Genomic DNA, 16,564 nt, shown 5'->3' on the forward strand with positions numbered 1-16,564 from the left:
AGAAATTTCTTTATTATGCATTCCTTTTATTATTATCTGCTTATGATGATAACAGATAAAATCATATTATTGAAGGATCACAGCGGAGGCAGGTGCAACAAAGAGAAGAACTTTTACCATCAATTTGTTTCTGGCTTATGTAGTTATAATTTCCTTTTTAAAACAAGTCTTTTAAAATCATGATTAAATTACTAAATTTGGATGTAATTAGTAACGCCAATCAAGCACTAATCAAAGTACAAAAAAAAATTAATTCTATAACGGATTTTGTTATCAAGAATTAAATCTGAATAAATAACGATCTCCTGATTATTGTTTAACTTAAATGGAATTTTTCGTCCGAAAAAAAAACAATTAAGGTTCAAAAGAAATTTCTTTATTATGCATTCCTTTTATTATCTGTTTATGATGATAACAGATAAAATCATATTATTGAAGGATCACAGCGGAGGCAGGTGCAACAAAGAGAAGAACTTTTATCATCAACTTGTTTCTGGCTTATGTAGTTCTTTTAAAATAATATGATTGTAATTTGAAAGTGAACTTTTATAACTGATAAATGAAAATCAATGACTAAACCAAAGTTTTAATTATTATGCGCGACTTCTAAAAACTTTTATCATTTGTCTTCAAGTTACACCAGTGTTAGACCTGAGTAAAGAAAAATCGCATTTAAATTTTTAAAATTTTACTCGGATTTAATTTAGAGAACAATACAATAAATTTTTGGAAGAGTCCATTTTTATGTAAAAAAAAGTCTGATTAGTGATTTGTTATTATTTAACTTGTATGTTAAATAGAATGAAGTATTACCAAATTTAGAGTAAACTAAATCTAAGCCATTATGCAACAATTGCAGCAATTGCATCATGACAATCAATGTATTCTGAGACAGGTCTGAATCCGGTTAGTTTGGTTGTGAAATTTTTTGCTCATCAGTGCGAAAAATCAATTACAGTATATAACAAATCAAAGTAAAATTTTGTTTTACTAGTAATATTATATATATTATCGGACCTTTTATCATCCGTCTCTAGCAATGAAAAAAAAAATGTGCAAATGTGCACAACAATAATAAAAAAAAAGAAATAAACTGTTATCAGTTCCTGAATTAGATCTGAGTAAAAGTTGAGAATAAATTCTTTTTGAATAAAATCCTTCTGATTGTAATTTGTTCGTTTTAAGAGAACTGAATTACCAAATTTAGGAGCACTCCTGAAAAATTTTTTATAAACCGGTTACTTTTTGCCAGCACTGTAAAATATATATATATATTATTTTTTTTTGAAAAAAAAAAATTTATTTATTTTGTTACAAATTATATATTTTGGTTCCTAATATATTAATTTCACAACTCAGATGATTACTTTTTTTTTTTGTCTTATCATTTTGTTCCCCAAGTCATATCTGGGTAAAAAAATTTTTTTTTATACTGAATAAAATGGTAATTAGTTGGAAAGAAAATTAAAATTACCAATATAGCAACGGAAAAATAATTTTTTTTAATCATTCCTTGACAAAATCCTTTTGTTTAAAAAAAAAAAATTGAATGCTTGTCATACGATTAAATTACAAAATTTAGAAATAATTTAGTAACACCAATAAATACGAAAAAATTAATGTCACAAATAAACCTGAGTATGAACTCCGATTATTGTTACTATTGTTTTAACTTGAATGAAATTTGTCATCCCGAAAAAAAAATTGAAAAAAAAATCTTTATTATGTATGCTTATTATGTTAACATAATGAAAAAAAAATATTTTTTTTATCATATTTGGAATAATCACGGCAGAGGCAAATAGTTGTACAGTAATTTCCTTTTTTAATTAAAAGAATATGATTGTAATTTGTAATTGAAATTTTATAATTATAAAGTAGAAATCAATATTAAATTTTTTTTAGAATCCAGGTAAGACCCGAGTAAAAAATATCGTATCTGAAGTTCAGATCAAATAGATCTTTTTTTCTGTATCACTTATTCTATCATTTCTATGTAAATCTGATTAGCTTTATTGTGAATTTAACTTGATTGTTAAATGAAATCAACGTTCCGAAAAAAAGGAATTGTCAAATTTGGAATTTGGAGTAAACAAAAAATATTTGATCATTATTGGCATTTTTTTTACAATAAACTTGTAAGTCGGCGTAAATTAAAGGTCCAAAAAAGTTTGTATTATCATTTCTTTTTATCATCTGCTTCTGATAATGGAAAAAAAGTATGGACACAGCGACGACAAAGAGAAAATGAACTAATATTGCCAATTTGTTCCCGAATTAAACCTGAGTAATGTCGAGAGCGATTTTTTTTCGTAATTTTGTTCTTTTTAAAGATTGCCAAATTTAGAAAACACCCCTGAAAATTTTTTAATAACCATTTTAAATAACTGATAAAATTTTTTTTTTAAAAAAAAAATCGCTATAAATTTTATTCATATTATTATTTAGTTCCTAATATATTAATTTTACAACTTGGATAATGAAATTTTTTTAGTCTTATCATTTTGTCTCCGAGTCATATCTGAGTAAATTTTTTGTTTATACTAATATAATATAATGGTAAATTACCAATTTTAAAAAATTTATTACGCATGTTATGTTATATTTGCATGTGATTTCCCGATTAACTTACAATAAATGAAAAAATTAGGTTCAAAAAAAAAATTATGCAATGCGTTCCCTTATTATCTGCAGATAATAATTAAGTGACGAACTATTTATCCGATTCCGATAAGTATAATCTCTTTTTTGTAAAAAAGAAGTTGGTAATTTGTAATTAAGTATTATAACAAGTTAAATATTCGTTAACTTTTATTATACAGGTCCAAATATTTAATCATTATGCATGCGTAATTTCCATAAATTGTTATCATTCGTTTCCATGTTAGGCCTGATAAAGAAGGATTACATTTAAACTTAACTCAGATCTAATACAAACTTCAGATATGCTAAAAAAAAAAAAAAATTTTTTTTTTTTCGGAAGAGATCTATTTTATTTAGTAATTTAATTTGTTTGAATTTAACAGTTGACTTGAATGTTAAATGGAATCGATATTCCGAAAAAAAGTTACAAAATCTAATCAAAATGTAATCAAATTATCCAAATTTATCTTGTCAATCATTCACAGAGTCAGGTCTGAGTAGTTAGTGTTATCAATTTTTTTTTTTTTTACAGCAATTGAAAGAGTTTTTAAATGTTTTTTTTTTTATATTAGTGCTCCGCTTCTGATAACGGAAAAAACATCGTATGGTTACAGCAGGAGATGACTTTTTTATTTTTTAATATAACTCAATTAAATCCGGCTGATTGTAATTTGCCATATTTAGGGTTACCCCTGAAATTTTTTTTTTTATAAAATACAATTCAAACTATTTTGTTCCTGTAAATTCATTCTTTGAAGTTCCATTAGTTCCATTGAGAATATTTTATTAGTGTTACTTCGAATCAAAATAAATGTTATTCGATAATTTTCTTAAGAAAACCTTTACTTTCTATTTAAAGAATGAGTATTAACATTATCAAAATATATATATATTTTTTTTTTTAAAAAAAAAATTATGGTATAGTGCATTATTTTACTTTACCGTTGTTAATTCATAATTCAACCTATAAGGAACTTTGTCATAAAAAACAAAAGCGCCATAAGTTTAAATTTTTTTATGAAAAAAGGGAACCGAACATAAAAAAAAAGAAACCTTATATAAATTTTTTGAAAAAGAAATGGATAATCAATCAGTCATTTTAATTAAGTGAAGAATCAATCTCAGCGTGGAAAGAATTTTTATGTTAACTATATGAGAACATTTGCAAACAACTATATGAAGAACGGTTTTGGTCCTATCAGTTGATTGCGTTGATTGCGTTGGAAAAAGAAATAGTCTTCTTTTTCAAAATTCAAACAAAGATAATAATTTGCTTTATGCGTCAAAAAGAAGCGTTTAATTTATGTCATGGCTTACAAATAAATTTCTTGAAAGGAGACTTGAAGGGAGAGACGTCAGAGACGTGAAAAATAGCGAAAAAATCAACTGTCGTAAGAGAGGGTTTCTATTCGATTTTTTATGACTGCGGAATATAGCTTGAGTTAAATCAAGAACAAAAATCTTGAACTATTATATTTCTAAGTTATCAAAAATTCTCAGATCCTGATTTTATTACTAGGATCGAAATGAATTAACAAATTTATTATTGATGCTGCTCTACAAAGGAGGAGTAGACTAGAATCTTTCTAAATGCAGTCGACGTTTAATCTCAAGATATCATCATCATCTCTTTGTCTTTTCTGCTTCCTTTTACTGGTTTATTTCACCATATAAAATCTTTTCTCAAAAGACAATCACTGCGATAATAATTGCGGTTTGTAAAAATAATAGACAAGATAATGCCCGGATTTCGCCACCATGATCCTTCTGATTCTTCGATATTTAGTTTTTTCTTGTGATTTACCGAGTTCTTTTAGGTAAAGAAATTCGATTAATCCATGTGAAGTTTTTCCAAGAGACAGTGGTAACTTCGTCAATATTAATTATAAAAAGATGATTTAGAGAGATCACAAATTTCAGACATATTTCACTAATTATTATCAAAGATTTTTCAGGATCTTTATGCTAAAGATTATTCAAGAAACACCAACTCACTTTATGCACTCAATCAATACTCATTACAACATCAGTATTTTCGATACAGATGACTTCAATTAAGCGTATCATACTTTGATGTCACCGAAATTGAAATCAAAAGAAATAAGAATTCTTCTGATTGGGAGATACCAGTATTTGATTTGAGCAATTTCCAATTAATACAATTGGATTTTAACGTATATATTCAATCGAATATCGGATATATATACCTTGGATGTCTAATTAGGGGTCTATATGTCCGACTGGGCAATGGCCAATTTCTCGACATTATAATTTATCGATAATAGAAGACGAATCTAATTAGAGATTTAGATATCGTTGGACTAAAAAAGGTATTCTATATTTGCTAAATGCTAATTACTGATCAATATATGTAGAAAATCTCTAATTTTAAATTTATTAAAGTAAAGGGAACAGGTTTTTTCATATAAATTCTGTAAGATGTAAAAACCGATGTTTATGAACCAATTTTTCAAAAAATGGTAATCGTTGTATCAAGTTCAGCCGGAAATCTTATTGATCAAATCATCGATGAGAATAACGAGTATAATGATTGTAAAAATATTCCTAAAAGGGTAAGAATTCTCATTAAAATGTGATTTGAAATTCAAGTTGATATTAAATTAACGACTAATATATTTAATTTTATTAAATATATATTCAAATAATTCATCTCAAATGGATGTTACTTAGAGCATAGACAGTTTTTGTCATAATGTATTAAAGTTACCTTTACTATTTAGTTAAAAGCAATTTTGATAAATTCATCAACCAACTGTTCCATCGCTAACACTATCTAACACCCTTGCCATCTTTAAGGATCATCCAAAGTTTTGCACAGTGATCCATGACTCACACATATTTTCCTTTTTTTAAGTCTCAAGATGGATTGTCCCTCCAGTGCCAGTTCAAAGCCTACTTCTTCATCTGTACCCTTTGGTTTATAGTAATAATTAATCCTAAATGTTTTTTAATTGTAAGCAAAATACTGATTTGTCGTATATTGCTTATATATTTATATGGATGATAGGTTTTTAGATGAACTAGCATTTTGAAAATTATTTTAAAATATAACAATAAATTATACAATGAAGTTTTTAATGCTCTAAACTTTGAGGATATTGAAAAAGATCGCCCTGACACAGATGTCATTCGTGGTTTTATAATTTTTACGAGAAGACTCTGATATTTTATAGTACATCGTTGATCTGAAATGTTAAATGACAGGAAGTTTAGAATCTAAGGTTACAATTTTGAGTCAGATACATTATTATGATTAATGATGAGAATATTACTTCATTACCAATAAATTCAGCAACGTGAAACTTTATGTTTGGGAACTTACTTTAGGGTGGGAAGTAAGAAATCATATTACGGTATTAATTCCTACTAATTTACTAAGAAGGGTATAAAAAAAATATTATAAATGAAAGTAATCTTTACGAATGAGAATGAAATGTGTGATTTTCGGAGCAACAACGGATGGATTAGTATTTTTCAGGTGACACAGTGGTGATACGGACGTCTTTTTCTAATTGAAATTTTTTTTTAGAACAATTAATTTCTTTGCTCTTTGTTATTTTTAGCATTAGAAAGGATGGTCGTTACGTGATCGTTACAATAGGACCCGGACAATTATATAAAATATGGGATGTATATATATATATATATATTATATAATCTAAAATTATAAAATTATCATGAATCGCGCATTATAAGATCGGCATAAATAATTTAACTACTCAAATCTTATTTTGAAGATTCAAAGCAGTAAAATCAAATAATTATGAATTGCTATACAATAATCGACAAATAGGCTAATCTTCGTGTGACAAAAACCCAAACGTTTACATATCAGATTAGTAAAAAATTGGGATTTGAACAATACTAACAACAACAACACGTATTTACTACTGTATTAACTCCATAACATCATTGTTTTCAAACTCTTAGCTCAAAAAAATTTTTAAGATTTGGAAATTTTATTTAGTAGACACTTTAATAGGGATTTTTTCTTTATAAAGTCTATTAAGGATTTTAAAATCTATTTTAAGAATTTTTTTCTTTAAGTCCGTTATGATATTTTTTTTTTAAAGGATTTAAATGTTGTGGAAAAAGAAAAAGAAAAAGAAAAAAAAAAGGATTTAGATTTCATGCAGTCATTGTGGAAATCTTTTTCAATTGAGGACAAACTAATTATATAAATATATATAAATACAAATATATATGTACTATAAAAAAAAAATGATTTTACTATCGTGGCACAAAGGATCATTTTTTTCAAACTAATTACACCAGAATTAAAGACACCCTCAGCCTATAACTGACCAAATAAGGAAACTCATTGTTTGATGATGGGACGCTCATCAGCACATTGCATTTCTTTCTCCGATCTACTTTCAATTTTCCAATTAAGGATCATCAGACTTAGTACCAGAATTGAAGACCTCAATTTTAATTATTTATATTGTAATTGTATCACACGCATTTTAAATTTTTAATTATAAATACTCTGCAAAAACTTTAAAAGTTTGAAAAGTTTTCACCTTCAAATATTTTATTCTAAGATTTCATTAGTTCTTAGTTCTTTTTAAAGATATATATATCAAAAAGAACCGCTTTTTGTTTAATTCTTTGCCCGAAGAAGCTGAAATAAAATAAACTTTAAATAAATTATTTGGAGAGGGCACTTTTAACTTCCTTCAGAAATTTTATAAAGGTTTTTACGATGGCTCATAAAATTATTGATGATGGAATTATTCATCTACAACAACCGACAAATGTGATCCAAACGGAACATACTCAAATGGAACATAACCAAACGGAACATACACCAAATGTTTCATACAATAATAACCTAGACACTTTCCGCGACTTTTCAGAAACGATGACAACTTATACAACTAACGAAGAGTTTTCTTTTACGGATAATCAACTTGGCACTTCAACTCAATATTACCAACCTACGTTCACCACTTCATATTACGCGCCGCAGCATAACTCTCCACTTGATAATATTCAATTCCAAAATAATTTCACTTCACTTAATTCTCCTCAAATGGATAATTCTGAGATCTTTAAGCTTAACATTCCCGGTTTCAAAATTATCGTTATACCTAATTCTGTAAATTTGGCTAATTTGGACTTACAAAATCTTTTTCAACAAGACCCGAACTCAAATGTTGTTAATGTTACCGAAAACCCGCAAACCGACTTTCAAAATACTTTTGATTATTTAAATGATTCATTTGATTTTAATAAATTTAGTGACTAAACAACATCCTTTTCTTTTTATCTAATTTATATTATTATTTTTATTTCTTGTAGTATACTCTTTAAATATTTATTATGTATTCCTTTCATTATTTTGTTTAAATAAAGTTATATTTTGGTATTATCTTAAATGGATCAATTATTAAGTTGCTACAAATGCATTATATATTTATTTCATACATTCTTGTGGATTTGGTTCCCAACTAATATAAATTTTTTTTCACTCTCCAACATATTATAATTCTTCAAATGTTATATCAGAGGAAGGTGAAACTGAAAGAATCAGACAGTGAAGCGCGTTGTTATATGAACTCACTTACCCTTGGGCAATAATTCGATAAATTCCGTGATATAAGGTTGGGCTTTGGTTTTTCCTACATTTTCGGCTACATTAATTCCGGAAATATGAGCCTTTTACGGAAAAGGATCGTCTTTTTTTACAGGGTTAATGTTGACAGTGAAACAGAGATCCTCAATTATTTCAGAAAACATAGCCGAGAATTTGGGGATATAGATAGACAAAAATAGCTCTCACAAAATTACCGTTTGACAAAAATAAAAGGAAAGCATAATATTCAGTTAAAGAGAAAAGAAGATTGTATCCAAATTTCTTCTCAGTAGGTATATCCATAATTACACAATACGCGTGAAAGGCACATAATTTATGCAAAAAATCCACAAAGAATTTGAAAAAATCCTGATGGCAAATACAGAAAAATGGGGTATAATACGTATAATACTGGAAATAGTCTGCACTTTTTTTCAATAGATTTCTGAATTTTAATAAAACTTTGTGGTCTCTTTTCAAACCAATAGATACTGAAAAAAAAACTCCTAGAATGATGTCGTTCTGAGACTCCGAACCTTTACTAATAACTCTAACTTTTTTTTTTAAAACTCAGTTCAAAAAAATCTTTTACTCAGTATTGGGAAATTTCATTTAGTAGAAAATTTTAATAAGGAGTTTTTTTAATAAAGTCTACAAGAATTTTTTCTGAGACCGTGATTTTTTTTTAAAATAACCGAATTTAAGCATTTAACGTCTTTAATTTGAATTTGAAATTCGTATTATTACTCTATTCCGGTTGCAACTCAAATTATTTTTTATCTGTATATACTCTATACCACTTTAAAAATCACAAAATTTACTTATAAAAAATCCTTACCCTATTTTTTCATTTACTTCATTTTACCCACATTTTTCCGGACTTCAAAAATCTTCAATTTTAATTATGTTGTATAACACACATTTTTACGCTATTTATAAAAAAAATAACGAAAAAATTTTATTTGTATTTTTTTTTCGGTTTCTATTCTTCTTAGTTCTTCTTAAAGATATATACGATATTCAAGATGTAATATCTAGTATACATCAAAAAGAACCGTTTTTTGTTCAATTCTCGCTCGAAGGAAAATAAAATAAACTTTAAAATAAATTATTTGGAGAGAGCACTTTTAACTTACTTCTGAAAACTGTGATAAACGATTTAAATGAGACTATGAACCAGTTAAATTACACAGACTCGGGCGAAAATATTGGCACCTTTAGAGATCACATAAATTATTTGTTAATACGAAAAGTGGAACAAAGGTTAGGCAAGGAGTGGCAAGAGTGGCAAGAGTGAATGGTCTGAAGCAAAATGCTTTAACGTTAATAGTGAGTTATTTCATTTAAACGAGGGACATATGTTTCACCAAAGTGAGATATTTTTTCATTTTAACGAAACAGTATATTGTCTGTAGATTAATTTATCCGATAGAAAAAATGCGAAATCATATCTTTAGATTTTAGAATATGAAAAAGATTGTTGCGCATTCAATATTGATCAGTTTTGCATCGATTAATAGGAAAAATATCGTGCACTTTCGCACAATCAGTGTATTATACAATAAAAATTTAGCTTTTATTTTACTCTAAAAAGAAATAAATGTGAACGTTCGTGAAAATTTCAAGATAAAAAAAAAATAATAATAAATACTCTATTTGAACAGGAGGAGTTGTTATAATGACAACGAAATATCAAAGAAAAATAATCTAATTTTGTTGATAAATCTTGTTTAAATCAATTTGACAGGAATGTACAAACTTCGTTTTTTTACTTTCTTCTCTTTCATAAGGAACAATAGATGCGTTATTGTTTTTAGAATCAATACTATTAAGTTCTGAATTTACTTGAGAAATATTTGGTCGTTCATCTGGTTCGTGTTTCCAACATTCTATTCAAATAGATTAAAATTAGATTGCGACAAGAAAAATAAATTGTATAATTACCAAAAAGGATTAATTGCGAAGTAATAAATTTTATACTTACTTTGATAAAGTTCAATAAATTTAACATTCGTGTCCAAAACAGGTTCTTCTCTCTTACCACTTAGTATTTTATTTGTAATATGATCATTTTCAAGACCATCAAAAGATGGCTTGCGACTAGTTAACTCCCAGAATAAAAATCCCAAATTATATATATCAGATTTTTCGTTGATCTTATATGGAATGTTTCGATTAAGTGCTTTAGGGTCCACATAAGGCATTATACCCCATACTTCAGTATTATAACAATCTGTTCCTTTTAGAGATGAACGGCCGAAATCTGCCAATTTAATCGTATTTTGATGAATTAAGACATTATTGGGATGCTAAAAGGAGAAAGGGGAATATGTTAATTTTACAATATAATGAATTAGTTTAGATTAATAAATTATAACCAATATTAGCATACTCACAAGATCCTGGTGTACGATTCCCTTATCATCATGTAACCATAAAATCGCACTTGCAATCTCCTTGGCAAATTTTAATTGTTCCTTCCATTTAAAAGTTATAGCATCATTCCTTAAATAATCTCTTAGTGTTCCATCATCCGCACTTTCAAGAACAAGTGAATATTTATTTTCGTCTAAACAATTAAACAATAAGTAAATAAAAATGATAAAAATGTCAAACATCAATTATATAATTATTATTTTACATTGCAATTTTGTAATTCCATAAAATCGAATGATATTTGGATGGTGAGAAGCTATTTTCATAATCTTAATCTTGAAAAAAAATTTATAAGTACCATATCAAAAAAAGATGTAAACAAAAAACCATTTCAGTAACGTACTTCGTTATTGATTTCTTCTTCCTTAGAAGTTTCTTTAAATTTTTTAATCGCATACTTTACTGATGTATTCTTCCAATATGCAACATAAACAGAAGAGAATCCTCCAGAACCGATAGCTTCCGGGAGAATCTTAAGATCTTGAAGACCATAGAAATATATCTCTAGCTCGTGATGTGACTAATGACGTCATGTTGGTGTTTGTGTTCATGTTATGCATAATTGGGGGTTTTTTTTCCGCATCACGGTAATTTGGCGTTTTTGGGAAGTTGTTTTTTTCGAATCACGGTAATTTTTTAGATTAGTAAATTTGTTCTGCGCAGTAAAAAAAAACCATAAATATCGGACTTCTTCCTTGGGTTTCGTGGCGCAGTTTTTAAGATTGTTTTGAAGAAAAAAATAAAGAATTTTTAACGTTTTTTATGTGAAATCGGGAGTTGGTGAAATAAAAAATAGTTTTCAAAATGCCGTTAAGCAATAACTTAATCAATTGGAATTTGGAACGTCGAGTTAAACTGTAATAAATAAACAGTAAGTTTTTGGATCTTTAACTTAATAGACCATAATGAAAGAAATGAGCGAAAGGTGAAAAATATTGTAATCTCGAGTCCTATTTATACAAATATACTCATGTAACCAATGTAGTGCAAAGATGAATATGTAACGTACAACTTGCATAATAATACATTCTCCTTAAATATATGTTACACACATTACTAAACAGTGACGCAAATGTATCGTTCTTATACGATCAGGTGCTATGTTCTTATACGACGTATATGTCACATAATATAGGTCGTATAAGATAGTATGTCGTACACGTATAAGAACGATACATTTGCAGCAGAGGCAGTTAAAGTAAAAGAGATGAGCAATCTCAGCAATTCAGACCACCTTACGCCAGTAGTTTTTACAAAGCGATTCCTTGCAGCATTTGAATTGCAGCGACGCCATCCAAGGGCATTCTCGCGAAATTGTGCCGAATCTCGATTGATGAACCATTCGCTCATATTATCCATTCCAGCGAAATTATGTTTATGATTTTCGTAATTGACTGCTATTGTCGATTTATTATGATTGTAGTTTCCTTTTTTTTAAAAAAAACTTATCAAAATAATATTTTAGGCGACACAAAGTGGTAAAAATGGTTTTCATAGTCCGGCCGGGTCAGTTTTGTTAAGTCTTAAAAAAAAAATTTTTATATTATTACTATGCCGGGTGAGAATTTTTTAAAAATTGAAAAAAAATTTCGCATATAAAATTTTTGAAAAAAAAAATTAAAAGCCGGGTTGCCGGGTTATTGATGAAATTTTTATATTATGAAAACCATAAAATCAAGTTTGTATGGCCTTATACATTCCGTATTACAAGAGTTTCATTAATTTCTAAGTAAACCTGAGTGAAGAAAATAGCATCTAAATTAACTCGTTTCTGTGTAAGAAAATCCTAAATCTTCCTGATTGACAATTTGTTGTGATTTAACTTTGAATATCAACGTTCCAAAAAAAAAAGAATTACCAAATTTGGAATAAACAAAGAAAAATATTAATGCAATTTATGCATCAATTGGGATATCGTGTCAATCGTATATCCCGAGTCAGATATAAGTAAAGTTTATAATATTTAATTGTATTTTTATGTACTGTATATATTATCGATCTAATGAAAAAAAGTAATGAAAAAAAGTATGGGAACTGATATTATCAATATTTTCCAAATTAGATATTTTTTTGATAAAAATTAAAAATCAGTCTGATTGAAAATTTAAAAATTGATATATATATATATATGTTTGCGGAACGATTATTATTAACCTATATATTTGTAATCAATGTACGGAAAAAAATTTTATTCTGATGTCAAAATGTGAACTTTGCGAAACAAAAGAAAAAAAATCCAAACCTTTCTAAAGTTGATTATTTTGATCCGGTTGATTACTTTTGAAATGATATAATCAAAAATACTAACATAACTGTCGATACTGTCGATAATAAGGTTAATTTAGGATCATTTGGCGAAAGAACTGGATCAATAGTACGAATTACATTTCGTGTCGTCATTATACATCAAAACCGAAAAGGTACATAATGACAATATCATGTTTAGACTGTTTAGAAAGATATGTAAGATAAAAACATATATATATCTGATATATATATTATATATATACAGTTATACACACCTCTTTGACATTGACATCCGCTTATTTCGATATTTTTTTTAATGACATACGATACCCCAAATTTTTTTTTAACACTTCAAAAAATTAAAACATTAATATCCATCAGCTGGCGTACAAAAATCAACATTATCCTACGATTAACCGTCCAACGTCCTACAATTTGATTGTATTTTAAAAATTTATTTTAAATTCGGATATTTTTCTCCATAACAATTAGATTTTTATAAGCTTTCTGCTATTTATGTTAGCCGGTTTTTTTTTGATATACTGTATAAAAATTTTTTTTTTATAAATAAATACATATTTTTTTTTATTCTTAAAAAAAGACCGAAATCTTAAAAGTCGAAATTTTGATTCATTTTAAAAAGATTTTATTTTATATTTACAAAAAAAAAATAATTTATATTAGCGTGTTTCGGTGTTTCACTTATCTTAAAAAAAAAATATTGGTCTAACTAACGCATGGAATCTAATATATTTGTCCTTATTGAACTTGGCAAATTAATACAAATCATTTTAACATAAAGACAAATTACCCCATTTTAAAGTAACTTATTTCTAAAAATAGATGAATATATATTTTTTTACCTAAAAGCCAAGGATTCGAAAACGGAACATCCGAGTCCAATGATTATGTTAATTTGGGTTGGCACCATAATTCTGACAAGAGTTATTAAGCGAAAAAGGTCTTATTCATTAAAATATTAATATTATAAATTCAATATAATTTCGGCCACTATGGTAAGGTAGGACCGGGAAATCTTTACTATATATCCCCACATTTTTATTTTTATTTTTATTTTAGCAGGTGAAACAATTTGAAGTACAGATTGTTAACTGTTTATCCCCACATTCGAATATTACTACTGTATAAATTCAAATAATGTAGTCACCAGTTTTCATTAGATTCGCAAAAAAATTGGTTACCCGCTTAAGGCTTAGATTCGCACATACATATTACAAAAAAAGTAACCGCCCATTAGTTTGATTCGCAGTTATATATATAGGTCCCCGATTATCATTTGATTCGAAATTTTTTCTGATCTTTAGTATTTTTGATTTTAAAAAATAATGTCGCTTCCTTATGACTCTCGTCAAAGCCGCTTTACCTCTTTTGATAACTTTCAAAAATTTATTAGTACTAAAAAAGTTCTTTGTAAATGTGGTAAAACTGTTTCGCTTGGTGCTATATATCAAGTTGCTAATTTTCAAAGACATTTTCAAAGTAAAAACTGTGATTACTATTTAAATAAACAACCAAGCATAAATGTCTTTTTCTCAAATAGCATATCAGAAAATGATGAAGAAAATAGGAATGATGAAGGAAGTAACGATGAAAGAAATAGAAAACGAATTGCTGTTAGGTGTCAGGGTCTCTGTGATTTAGAGCATATTAATTATGTTATAAATAGTCCTGCTAGCTTTGGTGGCGGAAAAAGAGCCAGAAGTTATAGAAAAACAACTTTTTCCAGAAAAGTTTCCAGAAAAAACCCTTTTACTAGAAAGAAACTTAATAAAAAACAACTAAAAGAATTTGAGAGAGTATTGGAAGCTGAAGCTACTTGGCGTTCGGATAAAGAAGATTTAGCTATATCATGCACAATGTGAAAAAAGAACAACTAATGAAAGCTCTCTGTGTAATAAGTGTGAAGAATTAAAGGGTAATAAACGTTTGGATGAAGCACTTAAAGCTGTAAGTTTATATTTTTTATTTTTATTTTTACTTTTATAAATACTTTATTATTTAAGAAGCGGGCAACAAGTAGTACCGTTAAATTTATAGTTATTAGAGCTTCTCAAGATTTCAAATTTACGGCAATTTTTGGCTGCTACAAATAGTAAAAGTGATAATGCGGAATTTTGGATCAAAGTAGCCCAATTTGGCTTAAGTGGAACATTTAGTGGAGATAAAACTTTTGCTGAAAAAAAAATGCAGTCTATTTTCTGAAAGTAGCCGTGAATATAAAATCTTTAAGAAGGCTTTGCTGGACTTACAGTTCAAAGAATTCGGTAATTATTATTTATTTATTTGAATTTTATATAATAAATTATTATACAAATATCTAAGTTGATAATTGATTAACTTTTGAATAATAGATAAATTCGTAGAACAGATTCCATTGTAGTTACTAATCCTGATTTGGTGATAGAGATTAGAAAACTTTATGTAGTTTTCACAAATTGTATCAAGTCTTAATTAGAATGGGCCGATTATAGTCATGGCATATTCTACGAAATTACGAAAAACTTGAAAGACCTAACCACATTGCTGGGTCAACCTTACCACATTCAGAAACAACTATTGCAGTACTTAATGATGTTCATCAAAAAAATTAATCATATTAGAGAAATGATGCAATTGCTACACAAGTTCGTGATATAGCATCGAAGGTTAGTAATCATGAAATATACATATTAATTTTAATAAAATATTAATTAGTTATATTATTTTTAATTAGATTCCTATTGGGAAAGTTGCACCAATGATAGTAGCAATGATTCCTACTAAAGGTGATGAGGGAGCTGATTAAATTATTCGTCAAGTAATTGAAGTGGCACATGTAGCAAATTTTGAACATTATAAGTTTTGGAGCTGATGATGCTAGATCTGAGTTTAATGCACAATCAATTATTAGAAATGAAGCATCGAAGACAAACAAGACGACAGAACTGCATTACGTACTTTCATTCAAATACTTTGATGCAAATTCCAGTTAGTGGTACTTTAACTGATGACCTATTCGTATTAGGTAATTATTTTGTATCTTTTTTATTTTTGATTTGATCTAAATATTTATTAAATTTGCCTTTTATCTAAATAGGACAATTGATCATAGAACGCGCATTGAAATGGTATTACGTGCTTATTTTTTTTTTAAACATATGGAAGGACTATATTGAACGCAGTAATACTAATACACAATATTCAATAAAATGGTATAGCTTACAAAAAAGTTTTATCTCAATTCAAAGTTATGATACTAGTATGGTGGAGTCTTTGGTAATGCTTATAATAGATCGTGAATATTATCCACAATATCCTTTATTCCATGGGAACATGGAATTGAAGCTTTGGAACATACATTTGGGATTTCACGAAGAGATTTTAATTTTTATGAGTTTTTTAAGATACAACAAAGAGTTTCATATCGGGATAAAATTTCACGAGCAGGAATAATTGATACTAATAGAGAACGTGATTCTGCAGCAGGTATTTACAATTCATTTTTTTTATTTTAACTTCTAAAATGCTTCAAATAATTTATAAGCAATAAATATATTTTTAGGTTATGTTTTTATGTGAAAGTGACGTGCCATCTACAGTATATCAAAATAATTGAAAGACTTCGCACATGGCCTACTA

The 16,564-nt window shown here is 27.5% G+C and overlaps 4 protein-coding genes across 4 annotated transcripts; 3 read left to right on the plus strand and 1 right to left on the minus strand.

Annotated features, from left to right (window-relative positions):
• Window positions 1–7,179: 7,179 nt before the first annotated feature.
• On the plus strand, window positions 7,180–8,017 carry OCT59_026484 (uncharacterized protein). The gene has a single exon (XM_025329271.2). The coding sequence runs from the start codon at window positions 7,370–7,372 to the stop codon at window positions 7,913–7,915; it is 546 nt and encodes a 181-aa protein (XP_025187287.1). The 5' UTR covers window positions 7,180–7,369; the 3' UTR covers window positions 7,916–8,017.
• Window positions 8,018–9,949: 1,932 nt separating this feature from the next.
• On the minus strand, window positions 9,950–11,582 carry OCT59_026485 (uncharacterized protein; the record flags this gene model as incomplete). The annotated part of the gene is made up of 6 exons (XM_025333273.2): window positions 9,950–10,131; window positions 10,227–10,551; window positions 10,639–10,811; window positions 10,884–10,953; window positions 11,022–11,198; window positions 11,580–11,582. The coding sequence occupies 6 exons, from the start codon at window positions 11,580–11,582 to the stop codon at window positions 9,950–9,952; spliced, it is 930 nt and encodes a 309-aa protein (XP_025187288.2).
• A 2,689-nt stretch (window positions 11,583–14,271) lies between these two features.
• On the plus strand, window positions 14,272–15,731 carry OCT59_026486 (uncharacterized protein; the record flags this gene model as incomplete). The annotated part of the gene is made up of 5 exons (XM_025310010.2): window positions 14,272–14,804; window positions 15,137–15,210; window positions 15,298–15,305; window positions 15,547–15,591; window positions 15,660–15,731. The coding sequence occupies 5 exons, from the start codon at window positions 14,272–14,274 to the stop codon at window positions 15,729–15,731; spliced, it is 732 nt and encodes a 243-aa protein (XP_025187290.2).
• Window positions 15,732–15,838: 107 nt separating this feature from the next.
• OCT59_026487 (uncharacterized protein) lies at window positions 15,839–16,504 on the plus strand (the record flags this gene model as incomplete). The annotated part of the gene is made up of 5 exons (XM_066143192.1): window positions 15,839–15,950; window positions 16,023–16,053; window positions 16,144–16,201; window positions 16,330–16,411; window positions 16,488–16,504. 5 exons carry the CDS (start codon window positions 15,839–15,841, stop codon window positions 16,502–16,504), a joined length of 300 nt encoding a protein of 99 aa, XP_065992732.1.
• Between the last annotated feature and the right edge of the window lie 60 nt (window positions 16,505–16,564).

Source organism: Rhizophagus irregularis, chromosome 6, assembly GCF_026210795.1.
Source record: "Rhizophagus irregularis chromosome 6, complete sequence".
Taxonomy (NCBI): Eukaryota; Fungi; Glomeromycota; class Glomeromycetes; order Glomerales; family Glomeraceae; genus Rhizophagus; species Rhizophagus irregularis.

What these genes read in the sequence shown, in the direction of transcription:
- OCT59_026484 (XM_025329271.2), top strand. Translation starts at nt 7,370, where the DNA reads ATGGCTCATAAAATTATTGATGATGGAATTATTCATCTACAACAACCG.